The 11,981-nt window shown below is 40.4% G+C and overlaps 1 protein-coding gene across 1 annotated transcript; it reads right to left on the reverse strand.

Annotated features, from left to right (window-relative positions):
- Positions 1 to 2,400: 2,400 nt before the first annotated feature.
- Positions 2,401 to 11,678, reverse strand: MCRIP2 (MAPK regulated corepressor interacting protein 2). Its single transcript, XM_075179485.1, has 5 exons — positions 11,531 to 11,678; positions 11,003 to 11,099; positions 7,097 to 7,221; positions 4,822 to 4,917; positions 2,401 to 3,224 (listed from the first exon to the last, which is right to left on the reverse strand). The coding sequence occupies exons 1-5, from the start codon at positions 11,580 to 11,582 to the stop codon at positions 3,160 to 3,162; spliced, it is 435 nt and encodes a 144-aa protein (XP_075035586.1). The 5' UTR covers positions 11,583 to 11,678; the 3' UTR covers positions 2,401 to 3,159.
- Positions 11,679 to 11,981: the final 303 nt, after the last annotated feature.

Here is an 11,981-nt window from a genome sequence, read left to right on the forward strand (position 1 = left end):
ACTGAAGCGTGACACTGAGTATAGAGCCTCTTTTATGGCGGAGTTTCTATAACATGGCTCAGAGATCAAAGATTATTCTTTATTAACACAGGTAAACGTATCAAATTACCATAACCGAAGATTCATCCACCAATGCCCCTGGATGTTGTGGACGTCTGAAATGGTAAGTTAGGCTTCAAGTTTTCCTTGCACGACAAAATCCCATTCCATGCAACTTTTTCATGTGCATTTAACTAGGGTCAGAGCGCATATTGTGTTCATATTGAAATGGCGGAGATTGGCTACAGGTTCTTGAATCAGAGCATTAGAATGTGAACAGGGGAGTATTACTGATCCGCCTGCTATTGTATATGTAGGCAACTTTGAAGTGGGAGGGGCCACAGCAACATGTAACCAATCCGAGCATTTAACAGCGCAAACAAAATATTTAGTATCCATTGCATACAGTTCTTATATCCAGCTCCTGGTCTCTCTTATGCTTCCAACATATGCCAAAATGCAACTCCCGTTCATGTGAATGGACATGACTTGTTGCATGTAACAGGTGCAATGTGATAGAACTCCATCCATGCAGCAGCTTCATTGGAAAGCATTGCTGTCCTGTCTGATGTTATATGGAACCCTACAACTGGAAGCCTTCAACAATATATAATGTAATATACTATGTTAGATAGAAATAAGCTTTAGGATCTAATCATTGTTCTCACCTCTTTGTCAGTTTTACCCAGTTTATTAGTTTACTATGTTTGTCCCCAATTCTAAAGCGTTACGGAATATGTTGGCGTTATATAAATAGATGATGATGATTGTTTTGCTTTCCTTAGAGGATGGAAATTCATGGCCACATGCAATAATGATTATGACTGACCACAAGGGGGCGTTCTGGGATTGAATGTGTCGTGTGATTGGCTTACTTCCTGCCTTGGGATGTCCTCTTCAGCCAAACACACACAGCTGCAGCAGAGTCCCTCAGCCAATCACAATAATTATTGGGGTTTCCGTCCCCTAATGTATGCGGGATATTTTTATTATACCCAATTGCCATTTCTGGCTCTGTCGTATACCCTTTTTAGCGAACTAGGAAAATATTCAAGCAGAAAAATCTGACGATGTGCTTTGTGCAATATTATAAACATCACGCTAAAGCTTATCCTCCTATTACCACTTTAGAGCAACCCATTTCATATATTATAGCTTAATTATTTTTTTTCTCCAGTTTATCCATATTTATGATTTAAACATGATAGTGATGGGACATCAGGGCTTCTGTTGATATATGTCACACTTGTCTGTTTGAAGGGACTTGGGTTGCATTACTTGAAGTGTATCGCTGCAACAGTATAGCGACAAGAATCTGCTGGTGTAAAAATGACTGTGCCCCCTTCGACAACGCAAAAACCAGCCCTAAGAATGCACCTGTTTAAATGGAGCCACAGCAGCACAAATCAAGTTGCATGACATCTCCAAAGCCCATTTTGAATCATGCATGTTGTAAATGGTCTTCACAGGATTCAAATGGACCTCTCGTGCAGTTTTGGAAAAAATAATATTAATAGTACAGACTGACCAAAGTTTAGTTGTAATGAACAGTTAGTAACACAATTATTTAGAATAAGGATCAATACAACGGTGCCTCTCCCCATCTGTTATACGTATCTTGGGCATTATCTAAATTTGCTGTGGGCAGACGTTTCTGCAACCGTGATCATTTAGAGCCAACGTAGTAGATGCTGCAGCCTGATGTCACAGAAGGTTTTCAGGAGCAGTACTTTGGATATTCTCACTTACTAATACTCACCAGTAGCAAAATACTCAAATCATTTCTAAAATTTGTAATTTCATTTAGGGGACAAAAATAAATAAATATTAAAATGATGAAAGCTGAACAGGTTCAAGCTAAATTTGAATAATTCTGGCTTTTTTTTTTTTTATTGCGGACATCTATCACGGTAGTGTTAACAGGTCAATAGAAATATATATTTTTTTTTTTATTAAAAAAAAATGCTAATGGGAACCTTGAACACAGACTGAAAGTTCAAATGGGGGGGGTCCATTGCTGATTGCCATGAAAACGTCAGTCGTGGTCGGTCCAGGATGATGAATGTGGTGTGTACGTCTCCACAAGCTCACTGATCGCTATTAGCACTGATGATGATGTTGTGCCCATGTGGTAGAGTGCAAGTCAGAGTGTATGGTCCACATGTTCACCACGACTACACCGTATTCTCAGCAGCTGTACAGTAACGTTACGTTTTATACTGACACCATTTGCGTTGTTGATACAAGGTTAATACATTTAGACAGTGGACAAACTTTGGTGTTGAGGAGGATCATTTAGAAATACTTCTCTGTACACTCCGATGCTAATATACCGCTACATCCGTAATTTACATTTCAAGGCACAAAAAAACCCCAAACTTTATTTAGAAAAATAGACATTTCCCGTTCTGTACAGACCCCTCCGATTTAAAAAACAAAACACCTGAAGAACAAGACACGAGGGAGACAAGTCTCGGGCATGTGGCCACAGATCATACCCACACAGACAGGAAAACCAGTACAGAGAAATGATCTGCCTGCTCTAACAGACAGTTAATGGTGGATCATTGTTCACATAAGACATTTAATAAGTCGGGTTAAACATTAACATCACTAAACTATTCTTAGGGCATATTCAATTACGATTCGCGGCTGCGCATAAAGCACCGAAATCCACAATGTTGCGGTACCGGGGCCTGTGCCCCCAATGCGTAATCGCAGACGCGGATCGTAATTGAATATGCCCCTATGATTGTTATCCCTTCAATAAACCGTAGTGCATTACTCTACCTCTGTGATGAGTGGGGTCATCTCTGTACAATACTGCTCCCTCCCCATCTTGTACTACAAAGCCCGGAGTACTTTTAGAACAGTATCCCAAACATTCATTCTGTGCTTTCTCAAGTAACCTGGAAAACTCTGTAAAGGACGAATCACAGTAGAGACGGAAGAGGCACATGGTCAGGAAAGTGTCTTTGTGCGTCCATCGCATGGTTTCCCGCTATGGGAAGAGTGTCGCAGTCTGATGCCAAACTCTGTTATACTAATGCAGGAGGCAAAAATGTGCATATTTAGCTGTAGTAATAAAATACGGGACGAAGGGGGTCTCTTCTGTTATTCTTAGTTCTCGATATTGGCCAGAAACCGTTCGGCCCACCATTCTTCAAGATCAATAGGAACAAAATCTGCAGAGAGAGTATAAAGATTCATCATTAGGATTCTCAAATCACTTCCAGCTCTTACATTCACAATGTATATACAAACATCTAGAAATACACTGACATAACACAAGTGCAAAGGCTCAAAGTTTCTTATATACAATCAGCAATAAGGCTGATCAATGCTACTATTGAAGGATACTAAACTAAACAGATCTACAAATGGCTGATAAACGCTGGTGTTGGCAACTTGTGGAACAACAAGTCTCAGCAGGCCCTGTCAGCCACAGCAGCCTCACCAACCTACAAAATAAAGTTTTCATATGAGACTTTGTAACCAAAGAACACTAGTGATACGCTAGTTTAACATTACTGCATGCTTCATATGATCTGAGCTACCTAAAAGCACAGAGCATAAATACAACACAAACTCTCCCTCTCCGCACATAATAGCTTATTACAGATAATAAGGCCAAAGCACTGGAATAGTACAAGACAAAACAAAAAGACAGTTGTCAGCGCTTATCCTTTACACTGCATATCTGTATGTGTCTAGCAAAATGAAAACATGAGGTATTAGTTCATATTTTGATCAAAACATTTAAGCCTGCATCCCAACGTCAAGGGCACCTCATTATATGCAGATCCTACACTGACCTATATGTTTTAAACGCCATTAAAATGCAGTTAAAATCAGATGTACTCGCCTCCAGGTATAGGCCAAACGCAGGCTTATTGCCAAGCAGCTGGTACCATATATAATATGGGTTATAACAAGCGCGGTCTTGTTTTGTCTCTGGTTTAATACAAGGCAAGGTAAATGCTAGCCCCACACAGGCCAATCCAGGACCCAGTCAATTTAGCCAGAGAAGTGGATGGCCAAACTGGATGAAATCCTGCCATTTGTTCCCCTCCCCTCCCCTCCCCTCCTCTCCTCCTTCAGAGGGCATCTGGCACCACTGCTGACTGTTACTACAAATAGGACCCACAGACAGGGGTCACCGTCCAACTAATGGTCTTCTCAAAGTACATCAGGGATTGTGGTTATATTTTAGCCACATACGCTGTGATATAGAACCAATTTCCTGATGTCCCAGCGTGTGTGGTCACCTCAACTCCTAGAAACAGAAACTAAAGGATTTATGAAATATTCTATTGGTGCAAATAGTTCGGAGGAATGGGTGTTCGATCTAAAGGGAAAGAATGTTGTTTTTTCTGTAAAGTTGTTGCCATTGTGGCTGTTTATATAACCAATAAAGCAAGCCAGAGTCATTGTGTGCCCAACACTTGTTGGCTTAAACAAGTCCTCCTGAAACTTTCACTAAATAAATATTTTTTTTTTTCTTTCTAGGCTTTGTGCTTCTGAGCCATGTGTTTATATAAGGCACGTTTATTTTCATTTCAATGGGATATATGACACTTTATGCAATAGATACAATTGTATCCAGCAAGCAGCTTTGTGCATAGAATAGCAACACAAATTCAAACAAAACCACAGAAGTAAGATATATAGATGTATTTATTGATTTTAATGTAATATATGAGACAGTGGAAATTTGATTTATGGTTGTTAAGTTCTTTGTGTAATGAAGCTGTGGGGAGAATAAATATTGTGTAGACTTACTGTTAATAGAAGGATCTGATGTTTGCTCTTGGTATTGTTGGGGACCGCATGCGTCGAGTTCTGGTTTGTCCAACTGATGCTGAACCTCCTGCCAGGCTGGGGAGAACAAGTAAGACATAATGAACACTGGCAAATGTCTGCATAGGCCACATTCTTCATAAAGTAAACAGAATGAAATTAGCACCATGGAGACCAGAGGTGAGTAACCTATGCTTCTCCAGCGACTAGCGTCTTGCTTGAGCTTGTAGATGTGATCTAGAGGTATTTGCGCCATATACCAGTTCTATCTTGTCTATACAGAGCACACTACCCGTTTTACAGCTCGGGGAACATATACTAGTTTAGAGACTTCTAGACTTATGTTTGGCCTATTCTGGAGCCATAACACCGCTCTACCATGCTTTCCGCATTGGACACAATCGCCTCTATTGGCTTGACCTCTATTTTACGCAGCAGTGTAAAAGAGAGGTCAAGCCAAAATGCTATAAGATAGAGCAAACAATTTATGGCGTTTTGGCCCGATTAAAGATTGGAACAGCTGCCAACGTGAACATCCGACATGCTGGGAAAAGATGGTATCTGAAGCCTTATCTCAGCAATTCCTTTGACATCTCTTGTATGAAGTTTTCTCAAGGTGTTCATGACAGTCTGAATGAGCAATATGGGGTCTGTAGCAGGAGTAGAACCAGTGTAATATCACACTCAGAATGTTGCCTTTAATGGATGAAACAATCTCAAAGGCCAACCCTCTTATTAATTATTTACGGTTTAAAGAGCCATGAAAGTGGAAACACAGGCGGCGTATTCAATTGTTCCTCCGGCTGCCGGAAAAACGAGCGCTCTAAAACTATTACCGTTTATACGGTAATTACTCGCTGAATTTCATCTCGCAGCTCCCTGAGCTACGAGAGGAAATTCAGCGAGTAAACTACCGTATTAACAGTTTTTGTGCACAATATTACCATATAAACGCTATTAGTTTTAATGCACTAGTTTTTCCGGCGGCCGGAGGAACAATTGAATACCCCCCTTAAGAACCACAAGTGTACATGCACATTCCTATACTAGGATAGAACACAAGAGGTTCTAAAATTCTATTCACACTTATTAGATACCCGAGAGCATGTTATGCTCTCTACACAATATTTAGTTGATATAAAGCAATATGCAACCACTGCCATTGGTAGTTATTTTATATATAGGTCCCTTCCCCTCCGTTACCATATGTTTTTTTCTTGTTTATGAAAGAACAGCTGCCTTTCTTTTTTTTTGTACACAAGATACAATTTAAGCACAAATTATAATCAAATATTTTTTATAGCCAATTAGTTTTTATCCTAACACCCTCTACAATTTTAATGTAACAATGAAGATATTTTCTGTGCATTCACAATGTAGGGCAGGGATAGGATGGTTAGACTTTAGTCATATGATTACAATACCATTTTTTGGGATTAAAATTTCCCACCCAATCAGATTGGATTATCAATTAAGTTTACCATCTACATTTATTTGTATTTGATGCATTATCAATAATTACCTCTATGAGAAACCTTTTTACATTGTGTCCCGGAAGCTTGAAAATAACTTTCTGTCCGATTTTATTAAAAATTACAATTCTATTTTTTATTTTTGAAACAGCCAATTTGATTAAAGACAGACATCCAAAAGTTTGTTTTTTTAAAGACACAAATTTGCTTTTCCTGACTCGCCGTCCGCCGTCCCTCCCTCCCCTTTACTCTATGCACCATGGATGTGGCTCCTGGATACCCAATCCATATAAAAGTCTAAACCAGTCCTAGCCGCTCCTTCATAGTGGAAGCTGATGGCAAATTTAAAAGTGTCCAATATATATCTCCATGTATCCTCCTGCTCTGCTTGAATCACATCAAACTTGCCTACATCACATAATTATTTACGCTATATGGCTTTGTTTTTTGTTTAGTTTGTTTTACTTTATTATACTACGTCTATAGTTGTCTAGGATTATTTTGTTTCTTATCTAAACTCTACAATAAAAGTTACTTGATTCAAATAAACAAAAACCAGACATCCAAGTCAGTTATGTATTTCCGGTACTATGTTTAAGTCTAAGAATGAAGTCACAGGAGCTAAACATGATAAAATGCTTGAGACCAGAGCCTTCAAGCTGTATCTTATAACACAGATCTGACCTCCAGCCACCACTAAGTACATGATATTCAATGGATGGATTTATTACAAGACTAAAGAGAATTCCAGATTACAGAGGAAAGGGAGCGCTCAGTCTTCTTACCCTCATATACAAAGCGGACGTTTTCCTCATGCGCTGGTGTGTATACCTCCTCCTCTGCAGGGGGACTAACAGCCGGGGTGCGCTTGCCGTTCACACGATTGAACACCAATTTTGGAGTAGAATGGCTGCACAGAAGGGAAAGATGTTAAACAAATTAGAATATACCAGGCAGTCCATTGTAACTCCCACACCATATGGGGTCCAAACCCCCCCCAGACTATGGCAGGACTTTTATAGATTTACTTTTATTAAATAGGGTGCATCCCATGATCATGTATTTACAACATACGTGGACCCTCCCCAGTGACACAATCTCATACTTCAGCATTCTAAAACGTTTTATGGAAAAAAAAAAAACAAATAAAAAAAAACACGACATGAGGTCACGCCCTTGAATTACCCAACCACACGGCTTTATAATATAAATGGGCATATATTGTGCTCACCACAACCCTTACAGCCAAACTGGAGTACAAGGATGAGACAATAATGTTACAAACAGGTTGATCTTTTGCAATATATTAAAAACAATTTTGACACTATACATCTTCTCGTACGCTGCATTTAGAACAAGTAATGTCCTAGTGTTCTCAAATACAATGCCAAAATAGAGTGGAAAGGATCACTTTCTTCTTTATAATAGAATTAATTGAACTGTTGGGGGCATATATTGTAGTGTAATGTAATAATGCCTTATGCATAGATCTGTATGAATAAACTGATCCATGGTCTACCCCAAATGGTCTGTAAAGCTAAAAAATTATAACAACCATTGTGTATAAAATAACTGACTTAAGTGGGATAGTCCTGACATAGGGGACTTTCCTACAGGTCAGGACTTCTGTTCCTAACTGCAAGGATTGTTGGTTAGTGTGAACCGCTCAATTTAGGGATGTTTTTTGGCAGGGGGTTTAACACAAGGCATTTTGTTCTTTGTTTCTTGTAACTCTATTTACCATGGTGCTTTCATGATAATTTGTAACCAGACATTAGCCAAGATGTGTGCATGGGTCTAAAAAAAAAGGCAAAAAGTTTTATTACTAGTCATCCTCTGGCTATTACAAATATTGGTAGACATTGTATTTGAGATGAGCAGAAAAACTGGTTGTTGGGTGAATTTTATATGAGAGTATCCAATGACAACTATCATTGGCATCATGTGTAACCTACAACCTAACCAATACATGTGTGCTATGATGTAAAAGTCTGATTAGTCAGGTGGTATATACATAAGTGCTCTCACTCTGACTAGTGGAAGACCAAAGCAGACTTTCTGATAACTAAGGCAGCGGTGAGCAACAGACGACCCACTAAGCCCTCTCTAGCGGCTCCTCAGCCGGCCTTATTAGAACAGGGACCACCAACACATGAGCTCCTCTGCACAGTGCAGGAAGGTCACACAGCATCACCAGAGTGCAGTGTGCTCTCCTCCACCGGAAAGAAGATAGATAACAACCTTCAATGAACCTAAACCAAGGGCCACATCCAAGGGCATTTAAAGAGGGAGCAAGGGGACAGCTGGAATTTTGCTGTAGGAATACTGGGACTGGGCAAAACCCACAGGTCCTGTTCCTCATTGCACGGGGTCTCACTACAGCTGCAGAGGTAGGGACTCTCCTAGTACCCTCCCCACCACCACTACAGAGAAGAGGCCATTAATCAGTGATGTCAAACAGTCTGGTAACTAATCAGAATGAATCCAATGCACTCTGATCCACTGCTGGCCAGTCATTGCCGAGCGCTTACACTCACAAGACTCAGTTTAGCCGACAGGTAAGTAGACTGCATTTATGGGCTTATTATCCTTAATTACATTTAAGTAGCAATCATTTTCTGGGGGAGAATGAGTTGGGGGGGGGGGGGGTAATCAATGGCAAGATCAGCTGTGATCGGGGAGGGTGAAGACCAATTCTTGGCCTGACCGTGGACTCTCCACCAGTCAATTTTATTTTCCTTCCCAAAAAATAATATTCTTGCAGACAAGCATTGCCAACCATGCCCAGTTTCCAGGGACTGTCTCAGGAATGGCCATTTATTTTCCATGAAGGTGTTTGTCTAACAGAGCTATAATGCAGGTCACACACAGGGAGATCCTGGTGATCCACATGAAGGCCAGGGTCCCATTTGGCCACACATGGATAGCTACACCATGGAGGCCCTGTTAGTGACATCACAAGATGACCACACACAAAGGTCAAGGGTCAGTAGCCATCATCTTCCTAAAGTATTTACCTTCATGTACTATTATCAAACTCATTTTTTGGGGCCACAAGCTTTGATAATGGGGCAAGATTAGTGACTATATTGTAGTACGAGTTGGCAGCAATAGAGTGACCAACAGTCCAGCCTAAGTGGATGCTGGGAAGAGACATGAAGGAAGTTGGCTCATTAGTCTTACATTATTTTTACAGTTATGGACCAGTGCAGAAAGTGTACAAATGATTTTTGTGCCTATATTGGTATTTAGGCTCGGGGCCTATATTAAAAAATGGGTACTATGCATGAAAAACAATTTTAAAACATAAATTATAAGAGCAGGTCCATAAGAAGTCATTCATTCAATTTCCAATGCAGCTTTCGGGGCATTAGCAGCTGAAAAGCGCTTTAACAGAGTATGTGTTTGAAAGAGCGCTCATTGATCCATACCAATAGGTACACAGGAGATTCCACAACAAAGGCTGCAAGACAGGAAAGGACAGAGCGGATTATCCTGCCGGAGAACATGCCTTCTGGCTGAAGAGAGGTCATCACCTCAGTGCATTCCCATAATCACCTGTTCTGTAACCCAGTATCCCTGGACATATTATCCAAATACCAGCAAGTATGCAAAGATAAGAATCTTATGTTAGAGCTCATGGCCCCATATGATTGAATCACATGTGTGGTATTACACCTCATGGTGAGAAATAAAGTACATTCTACCCTTTGTTCAAGCTCAGTCTGTGCCAGGTTTAAAAGCAGAATTTGGGTCAAAGTGGAATTGAACCACCAAGAATAAAACCCATAATCTATATATACAATGGGAATAATTTACCCACTAATGTGAAATAAAGATATTAGAAACTACTTAAATATATTCATAATCATATAAAAACATATTATACAGGTCATGTAACTCCACTGACCTATAATAGTCTTTACAGTCATGGGTACATTATTTCTTATAATTCATGCATGGAGTAGAAGATATTTGTTTCTTGGAGATTGTATGAGTTGGCTGTTATTACACTGTGATAACTTTCTCTAGGATCATAAACCATTATGAGACAATTATGAGACACTGGGAAGGTCAAAGGGTGAATTAGTCTGGTTTACTCAAAAAACAGACACCCACACCTCCCAGTACAGCAGGTAATGACTACCGATAGGGAGAGGTTAGACTGTTTGTCACAACAAGAACACCTGATGAATGAACAGAGAGACAACAAATTCTTAGTAAAGTCATCTCTTGTACCCAAATACAGGTTTACTCTGAATATAAGAATTTATCATTTATATGCCGCTGTAGGGGAATGCTAGGCGTACTGCTGAAACATGCATAAAAGAGTTCAAAAACATGTTTTCAGTACCATCATATGTGTAAACTACATTAAACACATCAGGCTGGTTCTATACAATAGCAGAATTGTATTTTTTTTAACATTTACAGACATCTACAGTGCTTTCAGTGAGACTGCAGAGCAGGCAGCAAAGGGTTAAGAGTATCCAGCCCCTCTCACTCCCACCTGCTTAGCCACACCCCTCCCTGTAAAAAAAATCATGTGACAATGACACTGTGCACATGGTAACCTCTGCACAAGGTCACATAGCGGCTGTGCCTTTCACCCCCAGACAATGGTTTTAGGGTGCAGACTTTAGACACCCTCCCACATTACAACCCCCAAACATAGATCTGAGTGTGCTGACCTTGACGGTGGTTCACAGGCGCTGGGTGAGCTGAGGCTAATCAGCTGCTGTCTGCTTTTCAGCTCCTGCAGTTTAGTGTCAAGCTGCTGCTTGGGACCTGGAGGGGAAATTTGTAAAGAATTAGGAGAATACTTAACACAGATGTATGGATAACATGACAGGAGCTGCACAAAGCATAAACAGTAAATTATTATATTGCCAGATATTAAAGTATATTGAGACAGACAAAAAAAACAAACCTCTCATATATAATATATATATATATGCACATACATACATACATACACACACACTTTTTCTTTCATTACTACACATTTACACACACAAACTCATGCTACTTAGCTAGTCTTCAGATAAACCATGTGCCTCCTATTTTAGAGGATCTAAGGTCCCAGTGATCAGGGTACAGTGGAGCAGATTGTGGTTTACCAGTTTCCTGATTTGGAATTGGGGAATGTGTAAAACTCTGCTTTGGGTACACCCAGCAGCTACACATTGATCAGAGCTAGTAATACAAGTGTGGGTTACCTGTCCTCCTCTGGGTGGTAAGCTTGCTGGGTCCTCGGGTGATGGTGTACATGACGGGGAGGGGAGAACCAGTTGCAGGGTTAGATACCCCCTAATACCTGTGGGATCTGCAGGCAGGCTGTGACTTTTGACTGCAGCAGCTGGCGCTTTAAGAAGACATGTGCCGGAGGACACGCCCCTCGTGACTGTTAAAGGGACAGGGACCCGTATGTGCTTATCTAAGACATTGTAACACTAAGCTGGACGGGAGCAATCCTGGAGATCACCGGCTGCAGATTACTAAACCCTGTGTGATAGTGACATTGTATGCAGCACTGTGTTTCTGAGATAGAGGGCTTCTGCATTGTTTATTATGTGTGAACAGACACAAGGTGTCTACCAAGCATGCTCAGACTTGTAGTTCCACAATAGCTTCCTTCATTCTGTCATACATAACTACTGTGCAACATGC

Source organism: Mixophyes fleayi, chromosome 7, assembly GCF_038048845.1.
Source record: "Mixophyes fleayi isolate aMixFle1 chromosome 7, aMixFle1.hap1, whole genome shotgun sequence".
Taxonomy (NCBI): Eukaryota; Metazoa; Chordata; class Amphibia; order Anura; family Limnodynastidae; genus Mixophyes; species Mixophyes fleayi.

Coding starts and splice junctions, on each gene's coding strand:
- MCRIP2 (XM_075179485.1), bottom strand. CDS start 11,582: ATGTACACCATCACCCGAGGACCCAGCAAGCTTACCACCCAGAGGAGG. Junction 11,100..11,530: donor TACCACCCAGAGGAGGACAG/GTAACCCACACT, acceptor TTTCCCCTCCAG/GTCCCAAGCAGCAGCTTGAC. Junction 3,225..4,821: donor ATCAGATCCTTCTATTAACA/GTAAGTCTACAC, acceptor CTCTCTCTGCAG/ATTTTGTTCCTATTGATCTT.